At 33.9% G+C, this 24,179-nt stretch overlaps 1 protein-coding gene across 4 annotated transcripts in view; it reads right to left on the minus strand.

The window, feature by feature from the left end:
- CSMD1 (CUB and Sushi multiple domains 1) overlaps window positions 1–24,179 on the minus strand; it is a 1,052,894-nt gene that overhangs the window by 180,254 nt on the left and 848,461 nt on the right. For all 4 annotated transcript variants that reach the window (XM_064412131.1, XM_064412130.1, XM_064412133.1 and 1 more), the window contains 2 exons: window positions 22,402–22,558; window positions 2,849–3,040 (listed from right to left, as the gene is read on the minus strand). In XM_064412131.1, the coding sequence (XP_064268201.1) occupies window positions 2,849–3,040; window positions 22,402–22,558 (349 nt within the window). The remainder of the gene's footprint in view (window positions 1–2,848; window positions 3,041–22,401; window positions 22,559–24,179) is intronic.

Raw genomic sequence — 24,179 nt, forward strand, 5'->3', positions numbered from 1 at the left:
AAATGAGTGCACTGTAAAGTCAGCACCTCAAAGAATATACACTTATACTGTAACTAATGGAAGTGACTTCAACATTTCTGGAAGCTTCTAGAGGAGGAATTAAAATAATTCACTGGCTTTCTTCATTATGGTTTAGAACATAGAAAAAATGAAAATGAATGATAAGACCAATATAACAGTTTATCACTAAAAATTAGCAAGTGTAGAATGTGTGGAATATGTCTACGTATATGCTTGAATTATTTGTGAATGAGAAACAGTGAAATGATAGTGAATACAATGAAGAATATAAATGCCACCGAAGAGAACAGCAAATATCAAAAGCCAATCTAGTCTACAACAAAAAATAATGCATCTCCACAAAGAAATGTTTCTAAGAAAGGAAGTGATGTTTGGAACTTCACAACAACTTCAGAAAAAGGAAGAAAAAGAAATCGTTCAAATCAAAGTAGAAAAAGATAAAACTGTGATAAGATAAAACTGATGGAAGAATAGATCTTATAAGTCTAAAGCGGGAGGGAAGCAAGACTGCACTAATCTGCAGATATGTATCGGGTTTTCAAGGATCTTCACAGCAAGATTTCCTGTGCACAGAACAGTAAAAGCTCCCCATAATTCAATGAAGATTACAGACTGAAATGACTGTTTAGAAGGCAACACTTTTAGAAGATTTTAAGAGAGAACAGTGAACATTTGATTTCTTGGGTAACTAATTGATGGTCCAGAAAAGATTTAAACTAGAAATGAAAAGAGATAGTTTATACAGAACTTGTGAAATCCCAAAATATTATTTTAAGGACAGGAACAAGGACACTAACTAAAAATGTATGTAGAGAGATAAAAGCACATAGAAAGATACCTTTTGGTTGAACAGACAGAAAAGAAGATCAAATTCTCTCTCAGAATACCAAAAGGAAACTGATTATTCTATTGATTGAGGGACATAATTTCACTTAGAGATGAAATAGGATTCTCAAGATATTCTGGCACAAATTATTTCAAAAGATTGGAAATAAAATACAGAAACCAAAACTAGTAATGCAAGTTACAAAAGAAAAGTATAAAGACCAAAAAAAGAAGAAAATAGAGAGAGTGAAAATCGTGAGTGAATTATAGAACCTTAAAAGCATATTGATATGTAGAAACTGGAAATACAGGTGGAAATACGTGACTAGAATGAGCATTACATGGTAGGAATACACTAATAATCTAAATAAAGTCAGTGTGAAGAAACAAACATATTAGTCAAAAAGTATTTTGAAGAAGGATCATGAAAGCTGTTCTACTGGAGCAAAGATGGCAATTTTCTTTAGATTTACTTGATCCTGTGTTCCCCCTAGCTCAATGTCAGATCAGAATATACAGCTTTTTTTTTTTTTTTTAATTGCTACTATATCTATTATTATATGTTTGAAATTTTAACATCCCACATATAGATTAGAAGACAAATCACCATACAAAGAAAAGGAAATAGATGGTTGGATTTTTTAACCTAATAGACTGGAAACCAACAAGTATTTTAGAGCTGATTCTAAGTCTTGGTAGTGAACAGAGGCACAAAAAAATATTGCAGAAAATGACCTTAGAGAAATGACTTCATTTAAATTACATGGGGAAACAGGCAAAGGTAAGACTAATTATGGGTCTTCTCTACAAAAGGGCAAACTTGGAGGAAAAGGAAGCTAACCAATTAGACTGAAGTGCATGAGGACTTGAATGCATAAAGAGCCTGGAAAAGTCTTTAAATCAAAACTAGATTGTTGTTTTGACCTCCCATATATATGGAAGAAAACTTATAGATAAAATTCTAGAATCAAGTGGGGAAAATAACCTCTACTAAGACAGCAGAAATGCTGTTCACTGATGTTTTTCACCTTGAGCTTAAGCTGAACGTTTGAAAGGAAGGGAAATTGCTCTTTTGTAGACTGCAGGTTTGTGAATGTGTTCAGCAGGAAAGAGGCTCTGGAATGGAGAATGTAGCCCCCAAAATGGGAGAAAGGAAACAATCAGAAATCCTGTAGGTGAGGTGAGTGCTGAAAGCAGTTGGTGACCTGCCAGCTGAGGCAAAAACTAAGTATCAAAAGACACACAGAAGGAAAGACTCATGGAAACTCCATGTGAAAATTGAAGCCAGGAAACCAGTGGCAAATGCTGGACTGGAAAGCAAAACTAGAGGATGCAAACTGCTAGTAAAGGTACACTGGATTACAGCTATACTGGTATTCATTTATTCTGCATGTTAGCTAGTAATTCTCTGTTTAACATTTACATTGGTTGTAATCAAACAAAGGTTTAGGCACTTGAAGACATGATATTTCCAGGGAAGGTCTACCTCAAGGCTTTGACAGATGGGGTATCTTAGCACAGCAACGAGGACTCCAGAGCACAGAGATAAAAAAATACAGGAACATGTGATGAAACTTAGAAATAAAGTTCACAGGAATGAGATGCTGAAATAATATCTGATGAAAATAGATAAGGGAAAAAGCCCACAACCTTATTTGCTTTATGATCGGGTTTTCTTAGTTTATGATGTGTTTAGACAATACCACTCCCTGTGATAGTATATCAGACTCAGTGACCCAGAACTTCATCAGAACCAAAGCAGTAGTCTTCCATCAAAGGCTGCTCTACAGAAAAAAGTGTTTTCCAGTAGTTTCATAACCATTAACAGCAAGCCACCTATTTTAGAGAAGTTAAGCTTTCATGTCCATATTCAAACTTTACTGGAAATTTAACATATATCTGCACCATTATCATCTCATGAAGTATACAATGACAGAATATTTGGGGTTTTTTTTGAACCACCAGACCAACCATACCAGAACACTGTCATGATCCATATTACCTATGCAAGTAGGCAAAGGTTTGTCCCAAACTCTTCGATCTCCACTTAAGCAGGTCATAATACTACTACCATGCATTGTATAGCCAGGATTACAGCTGTATAAAATGACTGTGTCTATAAAATGTCCTTCATCTCGTATCTTGTAACCATAATTTGGTATGCCAGGATCTTCACACTTTACTAGGTCAAAACCTGCAAACAGAAATGGGGGAAGAAACAATAAGACACTGAGATATAAATACTAAATAAAATATAATAGCAATGAATCTGATTCTGATGCAAATTATATTCTCATGATTCAATGACATTACATGTACTCACAGTGACCAAAAATAAATGGTATGCAATTTGGGTAAATCAGAAACTGAAAGACTAGGAACTAATTATTAACTTGATATTTGACTATGACATTTGCTTATTGAAGAAAGCATCTTATCTATATTATTCTAAAATAGATTGGTGAGAAATTAATTGATTTATACCACTTCTATATTTCATTCTTTTTTATTCAGTGGGAAGGAAATATTGATCCTGTTTTTGGCACTAACTAGCAGCCTCACCTCCTCACCTAATCTCCATAACATCAAGAGACCACAGTGGTAATCCAGGAAGCATGTGCAAGGGCTGCTTCATTCATCCTAGTCTCAAGATAGTACAGTTTCATCTCTGCTGAAAGGAAGCATTCACACACTCATTTTCAATTTGGATTCTCCTTTCTGGCCTGTTAAAATGCTGAATGGGATAAATACCTCCCTCTGTGATCCATGGAATGAGCAGATCTGCTCTGAGCATCTACAATCTTTCCACATTTTCTGCATTACTCTCTTCATTGTCTTCATACAGCATTGCTAAAATGTAAAGATGCATTCTATATATCTGGTTTTTGCCTTCAGTTCCTGTTCCTGGAATAAAATAAAGAGTGGCTCCAAATTCATCTTTTTTTCATTCCAAATTCTTCTTCATGGTGGATTCTTCTTTATTACTGTCATGTCCCCAAACCAATGAAGTAATTCTGACTCCACAAATAGTTTCCATTTTGGTGTCCTTATTTTACTGAACAGCTTATATAAGTGGTTATAAAACAGGCTGTTGGTCTCCAGTTTTCAGTTTTCAGTGCATTCTTTACACAAGGTTGCTCAGGGAAGCTGTGGATACTCCTTCCCTGGAAGTGTTCAAGGCCATGCTGGATGTGGCTTTGAACTAGAAGGTGTCCTTGCCCATGTGAAAGGCCTCAAGAAATATGATCTATGAGACTTTCAAAACGGCCTACAGTTGTTCATGTACTCTGAGTTAGATGCATGGGAGAAATACTAACAAGATAGCCAAGAGGTCAAAATAAAACAAGCTTTTACTGGCACCTTTAGAAAATCAGAGAACTTTGGCAAAAGGTTTTGAGCAGCATTCAATCAACATAAAACAAACAAATCATTCACATGGCCCATTCAACTTAGCAAACTCCAAGCCTCATTGATTTTAAGTTTCTCAAAACATTACTCAAAACCCAAGATGAGGTAATTAGAAGAGAAAAAGAAAGACAAAAAGGTGCAGAAAAGAACAAACACAGCCATCACTCCTGTGTCCAGTGGTGTACAGCTGACAGAAGTTTCAAGAGGAGGCAGGGTCAAATGTGCTTGCCTCGTGTCTTGCTTTAAGTACCCTTTGGTTTTTCCTAGGCCCTTCCCCAAGTGAGGCTTGCAGTCATTTGGACACTTAGGAGCTGGGTTAGAGGCTCCAGAGGCAGGTGTGGAGCATTGCCTCCAGTGTGCCAGGGAGTGGCAGCCACTGCAGGGCTGGGATACAGGCTGGGGGAGGGTGGGGTGTAAGGGCCAGTTCATCACCTCACCAGAGCAAGACAACCTTCCATTATTTTACAAATACACAAGCTAGAGTTGGTATAATTTTTTTCTTGTTGCCTTTCTCCTGGCAGTGAGATCAACCACAGCTGAAAAAAAAAACTGCAAGGAGCTTTTCTTCCTGTAGAGACACTAAAGATACCCATCAACTGACATCACTGAAAACACAATATACCTTTGCTTTTTTTGTTCATTAATTGGGCACAAAAGTTGGGATTTACCTGTTATAACAGGAGTGAATAAAGTCCTGTTTATTCAGGAGTCTGAAAATTAGAGGGAGTCTGAAAATTAGAAGGCTATGTTTGAACTAGCCTAGGCCACTCCAATTATCAGTAAAAAAATATAAATTTCTGGAAACCAATCTACCCCTTATATCGACTAGTGTTCAGATCAGTCAGCTCAATAAGCCCCTGCAGACATTTATTTTCTACCTTTATTTTTAACTGAGCCCATACTCTTTCTTTATATAGTAGGCCAGAACTGAATGCTGTTCTATCACATTGACACTGGATCTCTCTCTGTGCTAATATCTAGAGAAATATCAGGCCTCAGGAACAATGGCAGTAGTCCGACCAAAGTCATGCACACTTAAATTCAGTTATCCTTTAAAAGAGCATGGCTGTTTATTAGTGCATTCCTGGGAAATCAGCTATCTATCTACTGCATTATGACTGAGATTGCTTGGGAAAGTCCTAGACAGAAGGCAGCAAGATAGAGGCAAGTTAGCATTTACTCTAACATTTTGTAAGTCTAATGAATCACTTCCCCATATCATGCCTCGCCATGCTTAGTTTACTAGCAGAGCTGTAGTTTACTAGACAGCTGTACCTGTCTTTATGTCAGATGGAGTTAACTATTACCACACACAGTACAAAATGATTATAGAGATTTATCATTATTCCCTTGCAAAAAGATTGTTTTCATGTGAATATTTGCACATCCCTGCAGTTTCTTTTTGTGGAAAAAAAAAAGAAAAAAAAAGAGAGCAGTAATTTTTACTGGCTCTCAGCAATGATTATATAGACAGTCACATCTAAACAGTTTTCTGTCTTTTAGAGTTAAAAGTATCTTATGAAGTATTATTAATCTCATCCTAAGGAAGAAAAAAGTAGATTGGATGGACTGGACAATTCTAAAAAGGTCTATTTCTCTTCACACACTATAAAGAACCATGATAATTTGGTCATTCAGATGAGCTGAACTTCACAAGACATAGCTATATTTCATTATTTTAATCTCCTTATTAAACATACAGAGACATTTATGTAAAACCCTGAAAATGTAAATTGTTTGATAGATAGCATTATATTTTACTGCTGATTTGACAGCATGAGTCAGTGTAACACTATTTCTCTGCCACTGCTCTTAGACACTTTCTCATTCTTTATGACGTGCAACATTTGGTATCAAATGCAGTGGCATGTGATTGACAGATGAAACTCTCCTGAATAAAGAATTTACTTGTGCCTCATGAAAAAACCTTTCCATAATACTGATATATAGTTAGAGAGATTTATTCTCCAATACCTTGTACCACATAAAGAAAACATGGCTGTCAGGGAGAGGTAGTATCTTATAACATCAACAAAATTTGGGTGACAAATTTGGGTGAAATGAAATGAACTTTTGGATGAACTAACCTTCCTAGTCTGCTATACAGCCATCTTCACTAAAGATATCAAGACTGGGATAAAACTATTGTTCTGACTTGCTATAATTTCATGTACTCCAGTTAGCATTCAGTTTTGCACAAGATGTAAACATGCATGAAAGATGTGAAGAGTTAAAGAGATCACTCCACAAGCTTTAAAAATTTGAGGGAAGCCTACTATAGCCTGCTGCATCTTGTCTATTCTTGCTTGAAACAGCACTGCGGAGCACAAAAGATATTTTTTTGTTTTATTTTGCCCTATAAATAGTTTATATCATCATTGTAAGTCACTTATATCTTTAAGTATCCATAAATAGAAAGGTATTTCACCTTCTTTGCTTTGTAGATTCCTACATATACTCCAACTTAAAATATTTTTTTTTGCATGTGAACATAGTTTTTCACCTGTCTGCCCCAAGGGGAATTGGCTACTTCTTCAAGAGCCTCGCTCTCTACAGATACTCACTGCACTGCATTTTTGTACCTGTAAACAACAACGTACCTCTGAAAATTACAAATAGGAAAACACAACTTTGTTAAAAACACTCTAGTACACAGTGGCACATACAGGAATTTCTCAGCCTGTACATATGTCAAAGAACATTGTGTCTTCCAGAAATATGATTTTTTACATCCTTTTAAAATCTTATTTTTAAATTTTTAAGACTGAGCAACAGGAGAGTTAAGATTTTTCTGCCAGTTCATTATAAACCAAAATCAAATAATTATTTGCGGTAAAGTGTCAGATACGATGATTGTAGAGAATCTAACAAGTTACTGTTAAGTGCTAGAATTTAATTTACTATTTCACAAACTATAAATTAAAAAATAACATTCAATAAAAAATCTAACTGGAAGGAAAAATATAAAACTTAAATTTAAATATCCTTGTGACAATAAACCCTTCAGTATTTGTTGGTTTATTAGGATTATTCAGACATTTCTATCAAAAAGACCACCTTGATTTAAATTTCTAGGTATTGATAATTCATTAAGAGTTCAGCAGTACTCTTAATTTTTAACTTGTTTGCACAATGTCATGCCTTTGTTTTTTTGTATTTCAAACTTTTTGTATTTCAAGAATAATCCCTTCAAAAACCTCCAACAAACTAATTGCTGGCATTTATGCCAAATTTTTAATATGGCACTTTGAATACTCTAGAAAAAATTGTAAGAATTACAGTACATGATTTGCAGCCCCCATTGTCCTGCAATTCTTCACCAGCAGGACAACCATTGTTTATCAGTAGACGCATTAAAAATTGGGTTATTTCACATGCGTGTTATGTGCTGTTCATCATGTGCAAACTCAGCAGTATCTTGCCCTGTGCTCTTCCCCAGTTTCTTCCCCTTCCTCTTATACACAAACCCCAGAACATTTAATTTCCTTTTTCCCTGATGCTTTTGTAAATCTGGAGTAATTTATCATAAAGGACCATATTTTTGTTAAAGATCACTTCAGAAATGTTGCAACAGAACTTCAGTGTTAAAGTGGATGCTATGAACTTTTACAACAGGGAAATATGGTTATAAATTCCACACAATCACAGTACTCGGGTCTACCTGACATTGTAGCAAGCCAGCGTCAGAGAAATTCTGCCTGCCAAGATTCTTACTGCTGAGAAAGATGATTGTATTGGCAAATTGCTGCCAATTATCTTATTCTTGAGTTTCCTTATAGGATTTTCAGAACAATGAATGCATAAAAGCAAATCAAAACCAAACCAGCCAGAATACATTTTGATGATTGGCTGTAACTCCCTGGCACTATTCAGTGGGATTTACTCTGTCACATTTGATGCAAATAATCAGGAATATAGAAATACCAGTTGTCAGTGTAAAAATTATTGACATATCTGTAAATATATGTAGATCATTAATTACAACTTTTTTCAGTTTAATGATGATTGGCACTGTGGTACTAGCTACACTAGTAAGCAGTACAGTAGAAAAAAAGTAAATGTGGGCAGGTAAGCAATGAAGCTACAGATTTGATGTCCATACTATGCACACTTGTGTTTTTTCCCTTGGACTAGCTTTTCTGTCCATTAGTGGGTGGAATATACTGTGTGCATCCATGAAGCATAACTGTCAATTCAGCTTCAAGTTTGTACCCTCCAAAGCCTGTAGTCAATACAAATAAGAGTGCTCATTTTGTGTCTCCAAGGGAAATTTTCAGGGATTCTCTACTGCAGAGTGTACCTGTAAAAGAAGTTGACAATATCCTGAGGAATCTACAAACATTCCCTTCGCTCACTTTGAAAGGAAGAATACCATTTACTTACTATATATACATGTGCATTTACACTGCATGTAAACTTACAGTGGCTATATGAAAATAAGTAATCTAAACCAAGTAATTTCCTACTGGAAGAAGTACTAAGGCATTTTGAAACAATCACTCTCCTAAAGCCAGGCTCATGAAAAAAGTACACACCTAAAAGGTACATTAGCAACCCTTAGGTACTTGATCCCTAATTTGTGACTCTAACCTTAAGTTCAACATTAAAACATGTCTAAGAATGGACAAAATAAACAAAGACACTCTGAATTGTGAGCTATGGTACTCATCCAATTTTTACTTCCTACACAAAGGTATGTTGAGGAAAATTACATTATGACTGATTTAGTAGAATATATAAGCACACTGTTATTAGTGATCAGAATGTAAGCCAAGAAATTAGGTTGTAAGGCTTTATTTCTTCATTTTTTTTCTTTCTTAGCAATCCTTCTTCATGTTTTGCAAAAAATATTCTATGTCAATTAAATCTGCACCTATGGAGATAGAAGATAACAGTTTTAAAAAAGAGGAAATACTTGAAACGAAAATATAATAAATGTAAAACTATAGCCCTTAATATTGTGGTCCTATGGTGCAAATTTGTTCAAGTGCTTTTGACATTTTAGCTTTATTTACAGCTATGTTGAATTCCTTATTGTTTGTCAATGCCATGCTGACTTTATGCCAAATCATATATAAAACTGCCATAAAAGCACAAAATAGGTACAAGTTTTCTTCTGTATGCACTCATTAATTTTACAGGAATTCAATCATGTGTTTGTGTCAGATTCAGATCAGATTTTCACTGCTGGGCATCCTGATGCTGCATCAATTTACTTTTAAGACTATGGAACCTTGGCTTCAGATCTGATCCCAGAACACTGTAACTGCCAAATAAATATTTCTTCTTGTAAATTCAAAAGCATGAACCTGTGCTGTAACTTCTGTTACCCTGAACTCTGCTATTTTGTAGTAAGAACTCTACATAGAAAACCTCCAGAAAAAACTGTAAAGACATTTTTAAAAAATGTCAGCTGGGTTATTTTCAAGACTTTAGATGTCTAATCTAAAGATGAACCAGTCCTTAAAACACAAAAACTATAGCATGTAGGTGTAGATCAGCAGTATCAATAATCTTGGCTTGGATGAATAAGTATATATTAATATAATTTCCTGATAATATTGCTGTTTGTTAAAGATGAGTGTCCCAAATCCAGAAAACACACCACTACAGATGAGGAAATACTATTATAACAAAAATATCATTAATTGCTAAGAAAATTTCACCAGAGAAGCCATGGGGGGGTTAATTACTTTGAATGAAAAAAGGGTTTTGCAGCTTATATATTAAACACCAAAGGGATGCCAAATATTGTTTAGTAATCTCTAATAATCATATCATTTATAATAATGTAAGTATAGAGTGGGTGGGCTCTGCACATGCCCTCTGTGAAAAGTCACAGTCTTTTCTGCTTGCCATGGAAGACAGAACACACAAATAATGTATAACCCATCTTCAGCCCCTTAAAGTGATGAAATAAGAGCTCAGGATTACTTCAAAAGAAGGATAAGTGCATATAAAAATCCTATTTCAGTACACACAAGGAAATATTAACACATTTTATTATAAAATAAAGCTACTCTGAAAACATTGGAAACACTAGTGACTCTTCCACATTTGCCTAAATCCAAAGTCATTTAAGCTCATAAATGTAGTGTGTGTTTAACACAGAATCTTTTTAACTATTAAAGAGAAATTAAAAGTATGAAATGGTACTTGAGTTAATGTGCAGAGTATAGAATGGATTTCTAAATGCATGTAAAATTAACAAATGCTCCTTCTTCGGTTGTTTTATCTTAAATATCCATAACATAAGCTATTTAATTAAATCTATGCAATTCAAAATAAGAGTTCTTGGCATTTTCATTCTATCTTGGAACCACTTATGTGCAACACTGTCCTGAAACCTACAGCTGTAGGAAAAAAAAATGTACTGGAAAAATGGCCAATTACAAAATCTCTACCTAATTAGAATGATAGAAAAATCTATAGAAAGAAGGGTGTTTGGATAATGCGGCTATAGTGATGTATCAGAAACTACTGCTTTGTATCCTTTGGAAACAGAAATACACTTTTAACTCCTCAAAAGATTTGCAATCAATTGGCAATTTATTTTGACTGTTTGGATGAAACAGTCATTCAATGGATAATACTTTCTAATAGGAATGTCAGCAATTCTTCTTAACATGAGCAACATGTAAAAAAATCATGTAAACCTGTGAAATATGTAAAATAGAGAAGTTAGGACATGTTATCAATAACAGGTCTTTTGAATATAAAATTAACATTTTTTCCTGTAATTTTCATCTGTTATAAATACGTTACAAAATGTTCTAAGGCCTTTCCCCCGCCATTTCAAACCAGGTTCTTTTTGTCCATTTATCTATTCAATAATTTTGTTCTCCCTTTCTCAGCTACAGTGTCCCCATAAACAAATTAAAAAATGCAAATTTAAGAAGCAATTTAAATATGGGTAGACAGGTAGCAGAAGACAAGTTTTTATTTTTTTTATTGAAAGACAATACATAAATAACAATACTTAAGAGAGATGGGTATGCAAATATATATGACTGCAGCGAGATGACTGCTGTGCGTATATAGAAAGCATACAAATAAACTTTGCAATCAGCAAGCAGGTGAATAATTAATCACAACTTATATGTCATATGAGAAGCAGGGATCAAAGGTGAAATTCCACATGTGTTTAAGAACTCTAACTTCAAGTATCTATGGAAAGATATCTTCAGGATCTCCATGTCTAAATCCTCTTTTATAATCAGTGGGAATATGACTGATACAACCACTATTTAAAAATATTCTATAGGTAGCTTGTTAGAAGAGACTGGTTTTATCCCTTTTCTGGGGGAGGGGAAATAAAACCAGAAGAATTAATTTTTTTTCCCCTGTGTTATACAGTGCAAGATACTTTGATTTAACACATACCAAACACTTAAATATTTGCAAATTTATTAATTTCCTCACAGCCTTTTCTAAAATTCTCATCCTTAGAGGAATGAAGTCACCATGAATGTAAAGGATAGATTAAAAATGGAAAAATGGAAAAAGCATTGTACACGCTTATAAAAAGCAGTATGGCACAAACAGGACCAAAAGTTAAAAGAACCCCTTTCATCTCCAATTGTGTTTATTCCTTCACACACTGACAGTGAATCACCTGCACACCTCACCTCTTATTCTGGTGAGTGGTATTGTGCCCAGAACTGAAAACTAACTTCTCAATACACTGAAGAACTGTATAACAAGAAACACATAAATCTTGTCTACATTTCATCATTCTTTTTCAAGCAGCTCTTCCCATCTAGAAACTTTATGGAAGCAGAAGGAATAGAAATAAATAGGTTTATGGCATTCATTTTAAGTATCTTTGTTGCAAATAGACTTCTCTTTACATGTATCCCTAATTCTGCCCATATATCATGTATATATAGTTTTAGCAGGGTGATTTTAATATGCGTAAGCTTTTGAAGGAATAATCTTATGAAATAACTTTCTTAATGCTTTAAATAATTAGAAACATTAAAAAACACAGTTTAGCTGAAAAAAAATCTGAAAAAAATCTGTTTCCTATTTATTGCTAATCTTCAGTTATAAAGTATGACTTGAGGGCACTAATCTTGATTTTTTTAAATGTAAACAGTTCCTCAATATAGTAAAGGGAATGGAGAAAAAACTCATATTCTTCATTTAAACTGTTAAATCTTTACAAAGTCATTCTAGATTTTGCTTGAAAATTCATTTTATTAGAAAGGGAAAAAAGTCAGTCAGAAGCAAGTTAAGATCAAACTTTGATCTCAGAGGCTCCCACAAGTTATTTGAAATGTCCAAAATTATATACTATATTATCTATTATTATATGCTATATAATATATTATCATATGTATATCTATTATAGAAGACTGTAATTTTGTGTAAGAGTATTAGATATATGGAACAGAATAATATATTCATTTTTGAGCAGCTTGAATTTTATAATTAGACTGTTATAGTTCATACTTCCATAAATTAACAACAAATCAACAATAATTCACCTAACAGATCTTACATTTGAACTGCAGCAAGAAGGAGCTTGCAAGAAGGATTACTCCATCATCCTAGATTTCCAGGTGCTGGTCATCGACCTGACTCAGGCAACTGCTTATCAGCCTCCCTTTCCCAACAGACAGGATTGAGCCAATAATTCCAAATGGGAAATGATAATTTTTCTTTCAACGTGAGGCCAATGTAGGCTAGAAGGCCAGGTTAAAGAACAACAGGATAGTGGCAGTTCTGTTCAAGTGTTCTAAGTTTTCAGGCAGCAATTCTTGCTCATGGGAAAATTCTAGTAGTTACAGCACTGGGAATAAATTAACAGTAACTCTAGTGTCTACTCATCTAAAACTTGGAAAAGAGGAAATGATTCACTGCAAATAAACAGGAGTCTTTTGTGAAAATCAGAGGAAATGAGCAAACTTTTGGAACAAATCCCAGCTAAAACTCATTAAATCCAGCTGCACATACATATAATGACAACATCTATAATGGCTTCATGGAAATAATAGTTTTTAAAATATGACAGAAAAAAAAATAGGTTGAGGTGGCAAAGAAGTTAAAGAAGTTCTGTCATTCAAACCACTGCATTGACAAATTCATGGCGTCTGTTCCCACTAAGGTCTCAGTAATAATGCTACAAATATGATTACTTCTTAGATGTTAAAGCAATATAATCTTTAAGCCATCACTCCCAAAATTATGAATTTAGCTGGAATCTGCTTGTAAATTTCAATCACATTTTTTAGCTATGATGAATATATAGCTAAAAAAAAAATAGAGAAAAAAAAAATTAGTTAAAGAAGCTTTCCTGAAGCATCACTGAAACATCTTACTTTCATACTCTAAAGATAGAATTTTATAATAAATGTAAAACACCATATGCATATGGACACCTACAGTGATCTCTGGTAGCTGCTCTCTCTCACCTGCAAAGCTTAACTGCATTTTAAACTTTATAACAATAGATTTTAAAAAGCAGCCCTTTTCTTGAAAATAGGTGTGAATTACAAAACTGGGAAAACCCAGTGGTTTTAAGAAGATAAGAATCTCTGAACCATACACAGAAAGGTCAGGAGACCTTCAACTGGTAATTTTCAGAACCAAATCACAATAACCTTTAACAAATTACCTTTTCCACACGTTTGATACCACCTACATATCAAACCTTTATTTTTCATAATTGAAAATGAGAAATAGTTAACATCTTCCTTCTTTTTAATTCTATGCCCAGAGGGATAATTCAGTGACTTAAATATGATAATTTATGTATATTTGGAAATTAAATATTTTTCTTTTTAATTTTTCAAGGCACTTTAAAAAATCTACTCATTTAGTTGATGTATATTTGCAATACACATATTTTAATTAAAACAAAATCATAGTTTTGACTCCAAGTACTTTTTTAAGAACACAATTTAATAATCATGGACTATTCAGCCTGTACTTCTAACACAGCATGCTACTACTGTTCTATTTCTTGTGTTCCTTCCTTTTCTCAGTTTCATTTTTGCACCCCACTTTTTACCAATGCAGTCTCAGGTCTCCACTCCATATACTTGTTCTATTTCTTGGCCAGCCCATCTGGAAATCTTCCTCTCCTATGTTTGTATCCTAGCCTTTTGGTTCCAAAAATCACCTTTCCCTGTGGTACATTTCTTGCCTTCTGTACTCTTTCTTAGGACTCCCTGGTTTGATATTGCATCTTCATTTATTCCAAGCTCCCAATGTATCTATTTATTCCTTTTATCTCTTTTTTTTTTCCATCCTCTCTAGCTCTGGCTATTACATCCCTGGTATTGTAACCAAACAGCTCCATCCTCACTTTCTCAGGCTACCCACAAGACACAGGATATTGGTTGGTTTACCCCAGCTGGCAGGTAAGCTCCCACCCAGTTGCTCTCACAATTCCCCACAGAGGAATCTGAAGAGAATTAGGAAGACAAAAGCAAGAAAATTAATCAGTCAAGATAAAGACAGTTTAGTAAGTGAAAACAAAACAAAGGAAAAACCCCAAACATCCCAAACCCAAGCAAGTGATGCAAACCAAATCACTTATCAACAGTTGCCTGATACCTAGTCAGACCCTTAGCAAAAGCTACTTCAGAAACACTTCCCCAGATTTCAACTGCTAAGCATGACATGACACGACATGTGTCACCATTCAATTTAGGTCATGTGTGTCCCCTCCCACCTTCTCGCCCACACTGAGTCTACCTGCTGGCACGTCAGAGCAAGTAGCCCCAGAGAAGGCCCTAACACTGTGAAGCACTGCTCAGTATTAGCTGAAGAATCATAGAATCATGGAAATATTAAAGTTGGAAAAGATCTCCAAGATCGTAAGTCCAACTTTAGACCAAACATCACCATCTCAACTAAACCACAGCATTAATGCCAAGTCCAGCTGTTTCTTGAACACTTCAAGGGACAATAACTACATCACCTCCCTGCATAGCCCCTTCCAATTCTTGACAACCTTTTCAATGAAGAAATTCTTTCTGAAAGATGAATTAACTCGATGTTTTCTTAACTGAAGAAAATTAACTGAATCCCATTCAAACACAATACAGATGGACAAATTGGTCACCTTCATTCTAACCCAGGCCTGTTGAGAAAAAGTATTTTGAAGTACTCATAAATAGGGTAGCATTTGCTCACATGAGTTTATATGCCTAAGATCTGTATCTCACAAAATCTGGTTAAGATTTGCCTTAAATAGAAAAATGTAAAACATCACCATGACAGCATTTCCATCTACAAAGCATAGGTTAACATAATTTTTTCAAACAGAAGGTTAATGCAGTGCTTATATCCACCTAATAAAATGGTTTTCATTGTTTCTGTCTTAGAGATAAAAAAAATATTTGGCACCTACTCTGTTTACCAGAGTAGCAGCTTCATAGACATCTTTAAATTAAAAGTGAAAACCAAACTCAATTATAAAAACTTGTATAAGACCAATTATTTTTTGTTCATACAAAATTTTGAGGATTTGGGGGAATGGGGAGACTATGTTAATGTTGAGTATTTTGGAAGCAGAGGGCAACTTAATTTTCTGGGGGAGGAAGGAGGGAAAAGACTCTGCTGTTGTCATGTTATTAATTAGATATCATAATTCATGTACTCAAGTGAAATTAATATTTTTTTTTAAACTTATTTTTACATTCATTAATTTTTGTTTCTGAAGTTTGCAAGTTTGACTTTCTTTTAGAAAAAAATTTTTTCTATGCGTGCAATATTCATTTGGGGTTACATTAATTTGGGGTTAGTCACATAATGGTACTGCTCTTATTAGGAGCTATGACTACGTCATACATGTATCAGTTAACATGTACTAATTATTAATATTTGTCTTTGTTGTCTTACATTTTTACTGCAGTGTTTGAAGGTTCTAATTGGAACCGATCTTATATATAGACTAGTTATGGAAAAGAAACTTTTTCATTACTGGATTGTTCTGCTAAACTGACATTCTACGCCCTGAGGCATAGCCACTATATTCCTGAATTTGGGAGTGATTGTATGCTAGAATAATTGTCTGACTCTACAGTTTCAGAACATTGTTTTCACTGTCATTCTAACCTTTTCAATTACTGTAGAATAAGAAATGAACTAAAGTTCCCGATTCTCTTAAATTAACTATTAAAAATTGTTTCAACAGTTTATGTAAATTTAGACCAACTTAGATTCACCGCCCATGCACTACCTTTCACTGTCTCTTCAAGCAGTAGGGTTAAAGAACAATTAAACCAAAAATCAGAACTAAATGTTTAGTAGCAACAGCATACCATGAATGCTAAACCACTGCATCATTTCCAAAAGATGCATTTAAAATTTTCTTTCCTTAAACTGAAAAGTATATCTTCAGACCAATGAAGTAAATATTGTAAAACTACTAACTATGCTAAATATAAAGAATCATAAATGCAAATGAAATTATTAAACCTCAATAAAAAGAAAAAAATTCTATCCATGCACAATCGTAAATCTGTGGTAAATTCTGTGAGTGGAGCACAGCTCAGGGGCCTGAACACTTCTGAAAGAAATAATAGTCATAGAGAATTCTGCTTTCAGAGAAAGAAATGGTTATCATGGACTTGAAATTTGAGGATGTTATCATTAAATTATTATTTGGGCCAACACAACATTAATTTTCAAAAAGACAAATCCTTACTGAGATTTTTTTCCAGCCCTCATTACCATCTTAGCACAGAAGTGAAGGAGAACGTCTAATATCACATCACAAGGAAGTGCAGGATATAAATAAAAAACAACTGCTGAGGAACTAACATGGAATCTCATTTTTAATCTAAAGCAGCAAATAAGGAACAGGTCTGTGTCAGGCCTTCAGATATCTAAAATCTAGTTACAGAGTATGCCACAAATTCGTGAATAATTTTCAGACTTCAAAAAGTCTATAACTAGTTCTTCATGTTTCTGAAACACACAGGAGTCTGTTGAGAGCCAGAATATAGTACAGAGTGGGCCAGTGCAGCCAGGCACATTCCTACAGATTGTATCTGTCAGTACTTCTGGATGGACCCTTCCACTGACCTATTGCAATATATTCTAAGGTTTAATCTGTGGGTAAGTGAAGCTTTTGCTTCTATTATTTCCTGGACAGGACTGGGGAATCATGAAATTGCCATAGAGAGCTAGATAAACTGCTCCTAAAAAAGAAGATGTCTAGATAAGGTCCAACAGAAACTTCATGCTATTTCAGACAGACAACTACCAGTGCAAAGCACATGGTAAAAACTCTCAGGTCTCAGAAGAGTCCAAGGAGCAATTCTACAGTGGTAAAGGCCCTTACATGTAGGAATGTAAAAAGGTAAAAGACTTTAGAAAGTATACACAAAGCTAAGAAAGACTGAGAAATTTCTAAACTTTTTTATGTGAAACTAGGAAGTTAAAAATTAAGTGAATATATTTATCATAAGGAAAAAGAAAGAACAAGAACTTATTGATAGTTCAAGATGTGAGAAATTTTAGATATATGCTTTGTAATGACAGAAAAAGTTTTAATTTTAAATAATGAATTATTGTGTATTGTTTGAAGTTTATAAAGTTTCTTTATTAATGTTAAACCCACATAAGTCTTTTTCTTATTAGTTAGAGTATAATGACTTTACACCTTTTCTTGTATACCATTGGTTCAGAGAATATGTAGAAAAAGGCTTTGCATAAGCTGCTATCTTGTCTCTAATCTAGATTTGCATGGATGTTGTTATTTTCCTGTGTCTCTTGCTTTTTACTTGTATAATAAAGACAGATAATAAATTCTAAGTCTGCAATGAGTCAGGGTCCCATCCCATTTGTGAGACACAGACCAATCCAGCATTACACATCATGAATATATACACCCATCATCAGGCACCATGAAAAGAAATGAGTTTTGAGATTTCCAGATGGTACTGTGAAGGGAAAGAGTGTTTTCTTCTCAAATGTTTGGGAACTTTACTGAGAAAATTGTGCAAGCCCACTACAGTGCCGAGTGATCTCTGATATGTACAAGACCAAACAGACCATACAGTAGCAGCATTAGGCAGTACTCAGAGGGTCACAAAACATTTGTATATGACATACATGATAAAATGTAAAGGTATTATTTTTTGTTTTTCCAAATCTAAGAAAAGTGAGACTATGTTCAAGGAAGGAGGATTAAAGAGGAGCAAGGAAGCACTCGTGATAAAAGTCAAAGTTCAGTGCATGATGAGTGAAAACATGGTTAAATTTTCTCTTGTGTCAGGACTGTGATAAGGGAGTGGTTAGGCACAGCAGGGAGACTGCCTGTTTGTTATTCAGAAGCTGTACTGAATTGCTCCTTATTTAAAGTTGCAGCCTGTTACTTTTACCAGACAGCTGTGTTTTGCTTTTTCTGCCTGTCACTGTGTGGCATCAATAAGATTTGGGTTTCATATGAATGTCAATTTAATATTAAATGCCATTGACATAACAGCACAAAGCACTGGCATCTTTATATCAGAATGGGCAAATCTTTTAACTGAGCTGTGAACAGAATTAGCTGTGGGAATCCCTGGATCAAATCTTCTCTACCCGACAAAAATTAGAGGTGTCTCAGGAAGATTTAATCAGACAGAGGGGAAAAAGATCCTCTGAATAAGAAAACTGCAGTTATGAAAGAATAACAGACATTTTCTAAAATAAAAAAAAAGCTGTCACGTGTCAATAAGCACACACTTAAATTTTTACATGCAGATCGCTACTGATGTCCTCTACTCATAGGGAATTAAAGTCATCAAACTTATGCTGCCATTTCCTCAGCACAGAGATTTAAATGTCCACAGCAATTCCCTCTGACAGCAGTGTAGAGATACTGTAAGCAGACACTGCCTTATTCTTCCAAACACATTATAAGGAAATGGCTTTATATAAACTTGTTTTACACAAAGTCGGCAAACTGCCTTCTTTATTCTTTTCCTCTGGTAGAGTCATGTTCAGCTATTGCTCAAATTACTATTTCATTGACTCTTACTCCATATATACTTACCCCACCAATTTCAGACTAAAATATCCTCCATTTTTCTGAAGTTGTTTCCTTAAATAAAATCACTGTAATTTTAGTTTTCACTCAAAATATTTCTTAGTTTTGCAAAACAGTTAACTTGAGAAAGAGTACAGATGTTTTCATGGTCTTTTCTAGTAGAAAAATACCACTACCTATCAGGATAAATCTCTTTTGTTGAAGACATCTTGTAGTTATAGATCAAAGAATAAGAGAACTATAATTTCCAGATTCAAATCAGTATTACCTGAAGCAATTTTCCCTATAATAGATTTCATGGGAAATTTAATCAGATTTCATTTAGAACTTAAATCCTTTATTTCCTTTTAATATCTGCTTATATTCTGATTTCTAGAGTTTGTAACAACACCTTGGATTCTGAGTTTACAAAATTTGGTTTTACTATGTTAGTAATGAGATTCTGAAAACAGAGATACAAGTTTCTTTGAAAACAGAGATACAAGTTTCTTTATCCACATTTCTGTCATCTTGTATCACTAGCTTTTTCCTTTACTGTACTTTTAAATTTAACATAACCTTCAGAATTCACACCATCAAAAAGGATGGAAAGGTAGTCGCACACAAATGAAATAGTAGATTTTCACATTAGTCTTTTTAATAACAACTTGGAATTTTACTTCTAAATTTCAATAGCAATAATAGGAAGAAAAATACTACAAAGACCAACAATTAAGGGCAGTTGATGATGCCTTGTGGGTAACAAGAACTCAGCAATCACATAGGAAGTAAACTGGATGAATTAACCTGATTTATTAGACCATCACTTCTCCTATCTCTGCCTTATGACATGAATTATTCCATGTCATTCACTCCAGCATAAATTTCTCATTTCCATCAGTGAAACTATACTTTAGCACCTTTTTGATTTGTTTTAGTATTTTTAAAGTATCTGGCATTATAGTTCAATCTGAAAAGTGAATAAACTTCAGAGTAATCTTTCAGTTAATTCGGCTGTAAACTATAGCTTTATTAATACAAAAAGATAATTATAATTTTGCATGTCATGTATTTACTGAATGAAAATGGACATATTTGTTTGGCAACTGAATTGTAACTGCACCAAAAAATCAAAATCCAGCAAATAATGAGTATAAACTTCTGGTATAATCTGTCTAATCTCTAAGACATTATGAGGATAGGACTTTCAGAAAAAGAATGTGAGTCAGCACTCCTGCCAGTTTTCAAAGCACTGCAAAAGAATACTTCTTTTGCTTGTATTTTTTACTTGCATTAATTTATGAAAGGTTGAAAATGCCACACTAAAGGGTTTGGAAGTAACAGTTACAGTAGAAGGAAATCACCTGCTTAGATGTTCACTGTCTCAAAATTTAGTTTCCTGATAATACACCTAAGAAGTAAAGTATTAGTTTGTATTTAAAACTGGGGATTGTCTCATGTGAGAGAAAGTAGGAAGAAAAGTCATTAGAGATAAGCTTTTCAACATGAATGGCTGCAAACTGATTACATATGATAAAATAAATTAGACACTTGGCAACCAAAAAAAAAAAAAGTAAAGTGTTATACAAATACTGGAAAATAAGTTTTCCTCTCTACCCAGTACCAAAATTACAGTTAGAATATTATGTCAAATGCTGTCTATACACTTCAGAAAATGGGGAAATACTTGGAAGAATAGAAAACAGTTAAAAAACTAAGCAAATAGTCAGGAGAAAAAGCCTTAAGACATTAATTACTGTATCTTATCGTCTGTACCTTACGGAAAAATACGCCACAGGAGAGCAAATCTTAAAGTGCAACAAAATCAAGCAATTGGATGTAGAAATTAGACAAAATTTTATTTTTAAGTAAAATTACATTCATAAACAGTAGATGGAACTGGTTATGGAAGCACGATTTAAAAGGAACTGATTCAAGACCCTTGAAATCAGAGCCCTTAAAATAAGATTGTTTTTAAAATAGATCTTTGTTTCCTTTTCTTCCAAAGGAAAATTTCTACAGTTTCTCTAGGTAAATTAGAGTAGATTTCCATAGTCATTTTTAAGTGGTTCTATAAGAAAAAAAAAATCTAAAAGGTTATTCCACAGCTCGCTCCAAACCAAAGGGAAAACATTAGATGCACTAAACTGAGAAATGGTTCCATTTCTGTGACACACTATGTTGTGGTGCTCTGCTCTGCAAGATTCTACAGCAATTCATGGAAAGTAATGTTTAAGAAAATAAATTGAAAGTAAATGGAACTTGGAGATTCCTTGAAACCTGGAAAAATATCTCTTTATATGGGTTGGAAACAGACTAGTTACCCCCAAAATTATTCCCCACATAAAAATTAATTTTTTTGCCAGCAAAAGTGAATTCATTTAATTGCATACAATCTGTGGGACAAGTGTACTGTTTGTCAGAACTTGTTCATTCTGGTCTCCTTCCAGTATACTCCACTCAGATTCTGACAAACAGGCCAGATAAAGAGCGTACACCCAGGTACTCATTTTTCTATTTTTAATTTTCATTTATACATATTTTTCTTTTCTTTTCTTTTCTTTTCTTTTCTTTTCTTTTCTTTTCTTTTCTTTTCTCTTCTTTTCTTTTCTCTTTTCTTTTCTTTTCTTTTCTTTTCTTTTCTTTTCTTTTCTTTTCTTTTCTTTTCTTTTCTTTTCTTTTCTTTTCTTTTCTTTTCTTTTCTTTTCTTTTCTTTCCTTTCCTTTCCTTTCCTTTCCTTTCCTTTTCTTCATTTTTTCTTCTCTCTTCTCTTTTCTTCTTTCTTCTTTTCTCCTCTTCCCTTTTCTTATCTTTTCTCCTCTTTTCCTCTTGTCTAAGTTTACTGACTGCAGAGATTGAACTTTCCATTTTCCATGACTTTCTGTGCATTTTCTGCTACAGTTTAACAACAAATACATTCAACCCACATGTGTCTTGACACCACTACTAAATCCTAAAAATAATCATGCTTGTTAAGTTTAAAAAGTATAAATTTGCTTTCAACAGTGTTTTTAAATTACTAACACCTACCATCATGTGGACAAGTAAAGCTTGGTCTCTTAACCACCGTACATTCTAAGAAATTACCTTCAGCATTCAAAAAGACATCACTACAGCTGAGAAACACACATTTCCCTGCAAAGCAGTCAATCAGATCATATATATGAGCTACTTACTTGTATAAGTCAGCTGAAATCCTTGGTCAGTATCAGATCCATTGGTATTAAACTCTATCCACATATGGTTAGAGGTGCTATTAAGAATAACTCCCATCATGTCCTTTTTGGTGAAGACTCCAAGAGAGCGTGAGGAACTGTCTTTTCCATCATACACCTTGCAGAAATAAGAGCATGAAATTGGACATCAAATCTAAATATTTGAAATATTTTAATTTATGCAATAATTCCAAATTTAGCAATGTATTGCCAATAGTTTCTCCAAAACCTTAATGTATCTATTTTGAGAGGTACAACTGTATACCTCTCAATACCCCTGGGTCATACAATTCAGGGAAATCTTAAATCCCCCTTCAAGTGTTTTATAGTCATTTGCCTTTTTGGTTTCGTGAGCTCATCTTGAGAGAAATTAATATTTATATGCATTTCTATCTTCTGAGGTTTGGTAAACTCAGATTTTTTTCTGGATTATTCACAAAGGCCAAGAGAATTATAAACTCTGAAATCATCACTGAAGGTAAACCCTTACAGACTACTCTGTTCTCTCCTGCCTGGATATATCAACAGCAAAAATGACATTTTAAGTCAATCTGTCATCTTTTATCTCAGGCTCTAAGCCTGCAGCAATTTTGGTTTACTGTTGGATTTAACAAAGACTGATAAGTTTTCAAAAAGATATGTGAGTCTATTTCCAAACTAATTGTAGAGATGTTCTTATTTGCCATGTTACTTTAGTGAAAACCTTGAACAGTATCAACATATGTACTTTTTCAAATCCTAAAATTCTAAAGAATGCACTTCTGACTGTTCACAAATACAGGAGAAATACAAACTCTTGCCAAGGAGATTTTTTTTAACCTTATTACAAAACCTTGAAAGCCAGAAAATGCAAAAATAGCCTTCTGTAGTTTTGTTTTGTTTATTTGTTTGTTTTCTCAAGATGAACTTAAAAAGCTAATTCCTTCTTTAAATTAAATAGATCTCCTCTACTTTCTCACAGAAAAATAAAATAAAATGTGTAAATACACACCATACATGAAATGTCATGTCAATACTTATACAATAGCAAGAAATTGATTTGAGCGTCTGGTTTCTGATACGAAGTGAAAAATAATTTGCTCTTATCTTATATGTCCTAGAGTGACTAGAGACAACCAGCACAAAAGCTACTATTACATTAAATATTTCAAGCAGTGGATCTTCATCCTTGTGATATAGTGCGGGTTTATACTGATTCCAGGGAGAAGCAGGAGTGACACATTTAACAATCTAAATTGCTACGTCTGGGTCACAGGCAGTTCTTCCTATTTGAATACCCAGTTAGATCTATTAACAAAATACAGAAAAGCTTCTTTTGAGATGATAGACCATTGCAACATTTGTAGGTGAGCACCAAAATTAAAAGCAGTTCTATTTTTTCTGTGGAGAAAATACCAGCGTGCCATCCATAGGGAAATGTCTTGAAAGTACCATGTTCATCTCAAACGACATTAACAAAATAAAATACTAAAAACAACATGCATAAAGACTTTTTAGGAAAAAAACATGTTTACTTTTATAAACCTACATAGATATAAATAATTACCCACTCTAAAGGAAACTTTTGAAAAACAATATATTGTGCTAGCAATTGAATGAAGAATACATCTTTATTATTGATGCAGAGATTGTCTTATACCAAGGCATACAGATGAGATTCTCAGAAGATACAACCCATTTTATGTAAGGTGCATGCAAGTGGTTGCACATACTTCAGGTCCACTTTTCTTGGAAGAAAT

The sequence above is a fragment of the Passer domesticus genome, chromosome 3 (genome assembly GCF_036417665.1).
Source record: "Passer domesticus isolate bPasDom1 chromosome 3, bPasDom1.hap1, whole genome shotgun sequence".
NCBI lineage: Eukaryota > Metazoa > Chordata > Aves > Passeriformes > Passeridae > Passer > Passer domesticus.